General features: G+C 44.6%; 1 protein-coding gene across 2 annotated transcripts in view; it reads right to left on the reverse strand.

Moving 5' to 3' along the window:
- ATF7IP2 (activating transcription factor 7 interacting protein 2) overlaps positions 1 to 10,046 on the reverse strand; it is a 97,155-nt gene extending 87,109 nt beyond the window's left edge. Inside the window, exons 1-2 of one of the 2 annotated variants that reach the window (XM_019507471.1) lie at positions 9,955 to 10,046; positions 1,958 to 2,841 (exon numbers count right to left, since the gene is read on the reverse strand). In XM_019507471.1, the coding sequence (XP_019363016.1) occupies positions 1,958 to 2,831 (874 nt within the window). In that variant the 5' untranslated portion in view covers positions 2,832 to 2,841; positions 9,955 to 10,046. Of the gene's footprint in view, positions 1 to 1,957; positions 2,842 to 9,398; positions 9,497 to 9,954 lie in introns of those variants that run through there. The other variant, XM_019507472.1, reaches the window with a different exon arrangement.
- Between the last annotated feature and the right edge of the window lie 43 nt (positions 10,047 to 10,089).

Below are 10,089 nucleotides of genomic sequence, written 5' to 3' on the forward strand. Positions count from 1 at the left end.
AGTTTGCCATACCGTCTCCCTCCCCAGCGCCATCCACCCTGCCCCTGCCGGCCCCGAACACAGCCCTGGCCCAGCTCCCTGAGGTCCACTGTACCGGGACCCTTGGCTTTTGGGCCTCAGCTCTTATCTTGCCCCTCACAGGCTCTGGGCCCCTTGGCCCTGGTCTTGCCCTTCACGGGCTCTGGCCCTGCGCCCTAGTCTCTAAAAAAAAAAGAGAACCAGAGCTGCTTGTGAAGCTGAAAACAAGAATTAGCTAGCAAGGGATATATACCAAATAATGTTTTATGTAAGAAAAAAAAATAATTAGTACCATTTGAAAACATTTTAATGTTTGTAATCAAACTTACCCATCCCCTCTCCCAGCAGCCCGTTTCATTTATTTCCTCTTATCCAAGGGTGCTCAACTTCTGGCCCTTGCATCTTCCTACAGGTCCAAAACTGGCAGTGGGGGAGCAGCATTACTTGCAGCTTCCCTGCTGTCCAGTTTCTGGACCCATGAGGGACCCTGCAGCTTGGATGATGTGGCCTTGTACATGGGGTTGAGATGGCATACAGCCGGGTCTGGAACAGAAGACTTGGGGTTGCACTAGATGACCTCCCAAGGTCTCTTCCAACCCTAATTCTCTATGATTGGGGCAAGTGTGGTATCAGACCTATGCATGTAGCTGGGTCAGGATGCTGGATCACATCCATGGACCAACCCCACACGCCAGATCTGGCCCATAGATCAGCTCCATACTGTAGGCCTCGCTGGAACCCCCCCCCCCCCGCTGCTCAGAGTAGTGATCAGCAAACCTGGCCAATGTATGAACTCCTTACATAAGCAAAACTTGGAACGCAATTAAGATATGGCCCAGATGTGCACTCATGACATGAGATGAGGAGATGGCTGCATAAGCTGCGTGATGGTTTCATATCAAGATAAGGATGGAATGGGAACACTCAGATCAGGATCTGGAATAAACCCATGGTACAGGAAGGCTCAAGGTATTCAAGATATTGGTAGAATGTAGCATGTAATTTGTTTTGACCACTGTATAAAACAATTAGAAATCATAGGAACTCTGTGTTGGGCTATGGACCCCTACATGGTGTTGTGCCAACACCTTGTCTGCCAGATCATGAGTGTATTAGGGCCGTGCCTTGTAGACAACAAACCTGACCGTGCCTTTGTCACTGAACCGAGTCTGTGGTCATTCTTTAAAACAAGGCTGGTGTTGGGATATCCTGGCTACACCTTTTTGCCAGCACCACAGTCCCTGAGACTTTAACAGTGACAACCCATTGATAAAACACACAAGGACAGCGACCATGACGTACCACTCATGTAATCTGTAGGGCCAGAAGGTTGAGCACCACTGCTCTTATTCAAGCAACTGAGAAAAGACAGACTCGTCTCATTTCCTTGTTTCCTCCTTTTACTTCTCACAGTCAGAACGTGATTTTATGAAATCGATATATCTTTCCTAAACTTGACTGTAGGGGGGGTTAGTTACTAGTAAAATAGATTTTCCTGTTTCATATTCAATTCTGAAATTTCCAATTCACTTTTCTTCATTCCGGTTTTTTTAGGTCTGTCTGTCTCATTTTAGTCTTTCTTTCAACTTTTCATGTAAGTCTTTATCTTGCTTCTCTTTTCTCTCCTCTCACCACTTCCTTCCTGAACTGTATGCTCTAGATTTGTCATCTCTCTTCCTGTTTCAAAAAAGTATCAGGACATGGGTGAAGTTGAATAGCTGGAAGGATGGCATTTGGCCTCACCACTAGAGTACTTGTTTATCCATGCTGTTTCAGCACTACAAACTAACATGCCAGAAAGTAAACTGCAAAGTGTTACAAGTATATCCTTGACTGAACTCTTACAATGGTACAACATTTCTGAATTTATCAATTACAATAAGCTAAAATTAAAGAAAGAATCTCAAAAACAGTCAGGTAATTAGAAGAAAGTGCTTACCAAACTTAGATTCAGGTGACATATCTCGTAGTTTAAGATCAGTTTTATCATCTTCAAAAATATTTGGATTACCATTCCCATATGGCATTTTGCTTTCAAAATCAGTTTTATCTGTCTCAAGCTGTGTGGGAGTAACTGAACTAATATTATTCTCATGCTTTAGTTTATTTGAATCTTCTATGGTATCTGTCCTTTCTGAAGTGGGAATAGATTTTTTGGAAATATTTGTTTCTACTTTTGTGTCAGTCTCTTCTAAATCAGGATTCATACCATTAGTTCTTTCATTCTCAAAGACACTGCTAGCTTTGCCTTTTAAATAAGTGCTCCTTTTTAATTCAACAGGTAATCCATTTGGTTCTGAATAAAGATGCACTTCAATTGGTTTGGACGATGGTGAAGTTAATTCATTTTCATGCCAATTATCCAGTATATCTTGTAGACACCCAGAACTTACAAACTGCTTTGCATCACATATTTTGTTGCAAGACTTCTCAGGGGTAGGATCTTGGGATTCTTTTTTACATCTATTTTGATCAATATTTTTATCGTAAGAACATTCAGTATTTACTTCAAGGTTAACAGGGTCAGTTTCAAGGTTCAGCATTAATGTTTGGCATACCAGTTCACATTTTTCAGGAAGTGTTTTAGTTATGTTACATTTAGATAATGATCTTTCTTTTACAGTATCGTTACTTCCGTTGCTTACGTCCACAGAGTTCAATTGATCAGGGTGATCCTCCTCAAGATTTACAAACTTTTCTTGTCCTGAAATTGTCTTTATTTTATTCAGCATTTTCACTTGCTTTCGACTACTTTGCGTCATAGTTTTTCTTGCTCTCCAAGGCTTCCGGATTATCATATTTGAAGGCTCCATCTTTCATGCCCTGGAATAAAAAAACCCTATACTTTAAAACCAAATTCATGAAGTATTTCATAATTTAAAAGTGTTTTTCTCTCAATTCTGCTGCAAATACCAGTATTTTAAAAGTCTGTTTGAATCAAATCAAATGTTTGAAGTTAATTAAAAGTTAGAGCTGGAAATTATTAATAAAGCAGGTCTGTTCTTTACATTACACTTACTATGGCTTTATGCTTTAATATTTTAAAATGTTTAAGCAGCTAATGAATGTGTTAAGGCTAATATTCAAGATGGAGTCCAGGCCTGAGGTGGGGGGCGGGGGGTGGCTAGGCAGGATTTGGACACAGTTTCAGACAGGGCCTCAGTTTTGTTTAGGAGAGTATATAGGCGCCAGGACAAAGAAACTGGATTCTGGTTAATCAAATTAAGGAAGTTAAGGACAAGAGTTGAAAGAACCCTATAAGATACAACTATGCAGATGGGAGGCCCTATTTACTGATGAATAGGGAAACTGCAGATGAATAAGGACAAGTGTGCTTGCCATGGTTTGCGATCAGAGATGAAGACAACTGAGGACTTTAAGAATAAGTACTGTCAGAACCATGCAAGCAGAACAAGTTCCATCTCTTAGGGAGGCCCCACTTCTACTATCTCAAGTAGTGCCACTCAATAGGGATAGCTGAAGACTACACTAAGGCTTCATACAGACATTCAGATTCTCCTACAAGAGTCACTGCTCACCCAGAAGAAACCATGAGTATACAGATGTTCAGGCTTTTTCTCCGAGAGTAAAAATAGCCACTCCAGGAGAAAAATAACCTGGGAACAATCAGGATTAAATCACTCCCAAGAGTTTCTACATTACACTTGAGAGTTTCTCCTGAGAGAGTGAATGTCTGCACATGTTGTGGCTTCTCTCAGAAGAGAACATGGTCATCTAGAATTCCCCCTGCTTCGCTTCCAGGGAAACAGCGTGTCACTCACTGGACTCTGCTGCTCCAGCAGGGAGCAGAAAATGCCCCCTTCACAAACCCCACATTGTGTTGCACAGAAATAGCTTGACCGGGGCAGTTTGTGTCAGTCAGTCAGGGGTGCCCTATGCACTGCTGCCATCTGTCACCAGGAAAGATGAGGGAGCCTACAGATCATGCTGAAATGTGTTTATAGCACCCTCCTCCCCAGGTGAACAGTGTCAGCACTGCAAACTCTTCACTCTTCAGGGCCTCAGCATTCAAATATCTGTATACACAGCTCTGGGAAATTTTCTCTACCACAAGAACAAACCTGGGAGAATTCTCTTAGATTATCTGAATATGTGCACATAGTCTAAGAAAGAACATTTAAAAGAAAGGAACAGGTAATAAAAGATTTGAAAAGTAGCTGGCAGATGACAGGGTGTTGTTATTGCTTAACCACAACCATTGATACACATACCACGCATATCAAACCAGCAAGACAAATTCCAAATATTACCTGAATTTCCATTTCTATATCCATGATACTTACCCAGCGCTTAAAAAGAGATGTTTACCAAACATTAAACCTCTTTGTTCTATGAAGGTCATACAACAAAAGCAGCAATTCAAGATGAAAGGCGGAATAATATAAGAAAACTTCTAAGCATGATACTTAAATGCTTGCAAAGAAATTAAAATAATTTTAAAAATTACTTAAGTGTGCATATATACACAGGTGCTTAAGGCTTGTCCCCTTTCATTTCCTTATGATGTATAAGCAGTGCACAGTGGCACATTAAGATTAGCTTATTCAGAAACAAAACTTTTCATTGGCCACAGCTTACTTGGTCAGATATTATGCTGTTTTTCATACACCATCTGACAAAGTGGACTGTAGCCTACAAAAGCTTATGCTTTTCTGAATGAGTTAAATCTTAAAGCTGCTACCCTGCCTTCAGATTAAACACATTTTTGTCTTCTTATGAAAGATAAGGAGAGAAACAATCATATGAAGGAAAAGATTCTTTCTTTACATCATATCAGGAATGTCAAGCTTGGTCTTGCAGTTTTGATAAAGGATTTCGTGAGTCGCAAGCCTCAGAGATGCTTGTACCTTTAATCCTTTGAAAGTCTGAGTTGTTAGCAGAAATGTCCTCACCATAAGCAACATGTTAATTAGTTGTTCAAGTTAATGATCATTATCTTAAACTGCAGAACAACACCAAATTGTTATACAAAACTGTTATAACAACTTTAAACCTCATCAAGCTTTTGATAGCACCTTACAGAATGATTTATAGAAAGCTTTGAGAACATACACCACTGATTAGACGGATAGAAATTACAGGTACACCAATAAAAATTTTTTGGGCCAATGCTGATGGCCAATTATTAATGACCCATAACAGCCAATACCAATTGCTGATATGCAGCCTGGCAACTTGGAGAGGGGAGGGAAGGGGTGTGGTGGTAGTGGATAGAGGCCCCTGTGGTGAGGGAGGGAGTGGGGCTGGTACAGTGGCAGGCGCTGCCGTATCAGGGCAGAGCACAGGACTGAGCTGCGAGAGGCTCGTCTGTGGGCGTACGGGGGGTGGATCCTACCAGTGCATGCACCCCAGAGGGGGTCATGGCAGACATGTACCCCTAGGATCAGCATGCAGGGTGAGGGTGAGCTGCTGCTGTGGGCTGGTGCTGAACTCATCCTGGTGGAGCGGGCTGGGCCAGGACTCTGTTCAAGGTGGGCAGCAGCAGTGCAGGAGTGGGGGGTGCTACATGGTGGGCTACAACCACCCTAAAATTTGCCATAGCCCCCTCTCATAACTCCCCTCGCAGCACCACCACCCACACCGAGCATAGCCCCAGCCCAACCTCCTGGTGGGAAGAGCCCAGCTCTGCCCCTGACACCAGCCTTCAGTGGCAGCTCACCCTCTCCCTGTGCACAGATCTGGGGGGCACATGCCCCCCTCATGACTCCCCAGGGGGTGTGCATAGCAGTGGGATCCACCACCCCCCGCATGAGTGACTGGGCAGCACCCCATTCCCTCCCTCACTGCAGGGGCCTGCATCTGCACCCCTCCAGACCCCTTCCCTCCACCCACCCCCCTCAACAGACTTACCAGCCGGATGCTTGCTCTCCAGGCTGGCCACATGAATGCTGTGGCTGCAAGCATGCACATGGCATTTACTAGCGACATTTCCAGCTACTTCAACCAAAAAAGCCAATTGCCGATGATGTCAATTTTCCTTTTATCGATGCCTATACAATATGGACCGATGTATCAGTACACCTCCACTAGAAACTGATTAGATTGATAGAAGTAATCTAATCAAGTGAAATTAGAGTGGACAAACAGCTTATGGAATATTTTTATTGTAAGAACATTCAGTATTTATTTCAAGGTTAACAGGGTCAGTTTCAAGGTTCAGCATTAATGTTTGGCATACCACTTCACATTTTTCAGGAAGTGTTTTAGTTATGTTACATTTAGATAATGATCTTTCTTTTACAGTATCGCAAAACAGGGGTGACAAATTAATTCGGCCCCCTGGGCTAGACGGCTACTGTGGGACCTGTATATGGACTGGACTGGATCTACAAGCCAGCCCTTCATTCTGGACCCAGAGAATGCCCTTAAGAGGCCACCACATGTGGCCTGGTCCTATTCCAGCTGCTCCAGGACCATGCAGCATGGTTCTGGAGCCACTCCCACAGTGGCCATGTTGAATATCCTCAGAAAGGTAACATGGCCACTGTGCTGCTGCTTGGGGACACAGGCTGAAGCAGGCACCGTGTGAGGCACATGGGACCATCTGGTGCACCCTGCGTTCTGCCTCTGGATTACTTTGAGACTCACTGGCAGCACTGGGGGCAGGATAATATGGCTTCACAGTCAGATCCAGCCCACAGGACCTATTTTTTATGACCCTGGTTTAAAATGACCATAAGAATGAGGCAGGAATACAATATAACTAAATTTGTTCATTATGCTATTGGAAATAGTAATAGTTTTAGTATCAAGAGATAAAATAGGAGTATGTGGTATGTGGAAGTATACAGTAAATTGACAGACAGTATTGATCTCAGTATTGACAGACTAAAGATACCGTGATAAACATGAGCATCAAGGTATGCAAGGTGACTGTTGCTCTCACATTACTGAGAAAATTAGAATGATGGAATTAAAAAAAAAAAAAGAAAGAAAGAAAGAAAAAGAAAAAAAGATGAATGAAAGCTATTGACTGGAGATACTGGCTGGCTGAGGGGAATTAAGAATTAACCAGTAAGAGATAATGCTTATAGCAATATGTACCACAATGCAGGGAAATAAAAAACAGGAAGACCAAGGATGAATTAGATAGATGCTGTCAAGAATGATATAAAAAAGAAAAGCTTAAAGATAAACAAAGCCATGAAGGTGATACTACACAGAAGACTGTGCAAACACCTCATCCAGCCCCACCACTGCTGTTGAACTGATAGATGGGAATCAAAGCAGCAAAACTAGGACTGCCAAAGAAATAAATGTTTGTTATGCAAATCATTAATATGTAGGCTGATCATAAGGAAATCCAGGACATTTATTGGACACCGTCCCCCCGCCTTCACAAGTCGGCAGGGGCAGGGTTGCATGCTGGGAAGGCAACGGTACCTGCCTGTCCACCTGCAACACGCTTTGCACTGCCCCAACTCCCAGGTAGACTGCATCCCTTGCCCCTGCATTTGTGGGACGCCCATGATAATTCTCAACAATTGGAAAGGACCAGCCTCCAAAATCTGGCACCATCTTAGTTAAGCCGGGACATATGATTACCCTATTAATATAGGTTACATTTCCATTCAAAAATGTGAAATTTATGACAATGCACACCGTTCTGAAACAGCTAAAATGTAGATCAGCATAACAGATTGTTATTTGAAAAAGGGAGACAAACCTGGATCAGTTTCAGTCAAAATTACCTTGTTGCTGTGTTAAACTTGGGAAAAGTGACTACTGCAGCCAGTTAGTGGACAGCCAAACCATTTGACCAAACTGTTATAACAACAGTTATAGTTTTTCATCACAGGACTCAAAGAGAAACCATACAAAAGCAACAGAAATTGTCAGACTGTTTCCAAAAGCTAGAACAACGTACCAGGATACTGCTCACTTGTGCTAAATCTGGAAAGTTGCTTTGGCCACACCACTCACACACCAAACGTGGTTCTCAAAGGGCTAATTAATAAACATGAATCCAGGATGCATTGGTACTAATCAACCTATAAGATCACATTTACTATAAAGTTAAAAAGCAGATGTTCGATTTCTCCCAGGGACAAAGCCAACAGAGAGCTGCTGGATCCTACAGATGTACACATTGATTATCCCAGTTTAAGTGCCTGTAAAGTACTGAGACTCCCCACACAGCTGCTAATTCAAGTTAATTGCTATTCAAACTGCATTTACAAATGACTGCCCCACGCCTGTTTTGATGCGATTCAAAGCCCTGGACAATCATACCTGGGGTAAACCCAACATAGTACTTTGGGCTAAAAACAACTTGTAACCACCTATAATATAGCTCTCAAACATGGTTTCTATGTTTGTTACATTTACTCTTCGAAGAAGCATACCACTAATGTTTCAACCAGTTTCAACTTCTAATACTAACAAGTAACTTATTAAATAAAAAGGTACGAACTGAAAAGACTTCTGAAGCGGTTATATTAGCTAACACAACTTGGGTCTAGTGAACCGACATTCTTCAAGGGTAAAAACAGACATTAGGTCTGAGCGTCCGGGGCCTTTACGTGCATCAAAAGAGATATGGGGGAATAATTTACAGCCACAATTTTAGTGCTAATGCAAATTACTCTTTATTTTCCCAGGAAAAAGCATCCTCTCAGATGCCTCTAAGGTACTTAATATGGGACAGTAAGCTTGTATGTCTGTAGATGCTAGGATAAAAGGCTTTGTCGCAGAAGAAATCCAACCTTCTGCTTGCAGTCTAATGTTATAAACAGAGGTCACATCTGAGCTAACTCTGTCCACGTACAGACCTTCAGTTTCTCCTGGGAGAATGGCTGCTCTCCCAGGAGAAACCACGAGTGCACAGATGTTCAAAGGTAAAAAGGCTGCTCTGGGAGAAAAATAAAACTGGAAACAACTAGGGTTAAATTATTCCCAGAAGAATGAATGTCTGTACATATTCTCTTTTGAAAGAATCCACAGTATATTCCTCTGGCATCCCCGGCTGCTTTTAGGGAGACATTGTGTTGCTCACTGGGCTCTACTGCTCCAGCCCAGCAAGGAGCAGAACCCCCCCACCCCCATTGTGCTGTAGAGAGCAATCAGGGCAGCCCTTTGCATTGCTACTATCTGTCTCCAGGCAGACTAAGGGAGCCTGCAGAGCACAAGGAAGTGTGTACACAGGGGTCTAGCTCTCTGCTCTTCAGAGACTCAGCATTTGAATGGTTGTTTCCAGGCATCTCCAGATAAGTTTTTTCTACCAGAAAAACAAAGCAGGCCGAGGTCTCCCACATCACTGGCATGTGACCACACTGCCAGTGAGAACCTGGGACAAGAGAAGAGCAGCACAGACCTCTCCACATACTGCCCCTCTGGCAATCAGCTTGAATGAGGCTAACCTTAAAGAGGGCTGCAGGGCACTGAAGGTCTTAGCACATTTTCTCGCACATACTTCCATGGGACTCAGAGCGGGTCCAGGGGCTCGTAGCCCGCGCACAATTCCCCAGACAAAAGGCCTTCTCTAGGGGGAGACGCGCACCCTCCGCTTTGCTGCTCCAGCTCAGCAACCCGCACGGTCCAGCCCGCACCAGGCACAACAAACCAAGCTATCGGCAGCCTGGACTCCCCCCCAAAACCTCCTTCCCCTGAAGGAGCTCAGCCTTTCGCTAGCCGCCGGCTCCCCCACCGCTCTGCCCTTCTGAAGACGAAGCAAAACCAGCGAGGTTGAGATGGGGAAAGCGACAGACCATGGCTGCAGCCCCGTCCCCAGCGAAGCCGCGGGGAAACTTCCCGGCGACTCGAGCGCTGGCGGCGGATGACAGCGCAGGGCCCGGCCCTCCCGGCCGCCATCAGCGCCGCCGCAGGCCCCGCACCCATTCCTCCCCGCAAGGCGCCGGGGGAAGGGGACGGAGCCGTCCCCAGCACATGCGGCTGCGGCTCCGGGCGGCCACTCACCGGAAGGGAAGAGACTCGCCACAGGGGAAGAGACCTGGGCCCGCCGCGGCCCCTCACACCCGCCTGCGCCCTGCGCCGCGCGGGCACGTCAGGGGCGGCCGCCGGCCAATCAGAGGCGCGAGAGCGGCGGCGCGG

Source organism: Gavialis gangeticus, unplaced genomic scaffold (genome assembly GCF_001723915.1).
Source record: "Gavialis gangeticus isolate Ggan-Ray unplaced genomic scaffold, GavGan_comp1, whole genome shotgun sequence".
NCBI lineage: Eukaryota > Metazoa > Chordata > Crocodylia > Gavialidae > Gavialis > Gavialis gangeticus.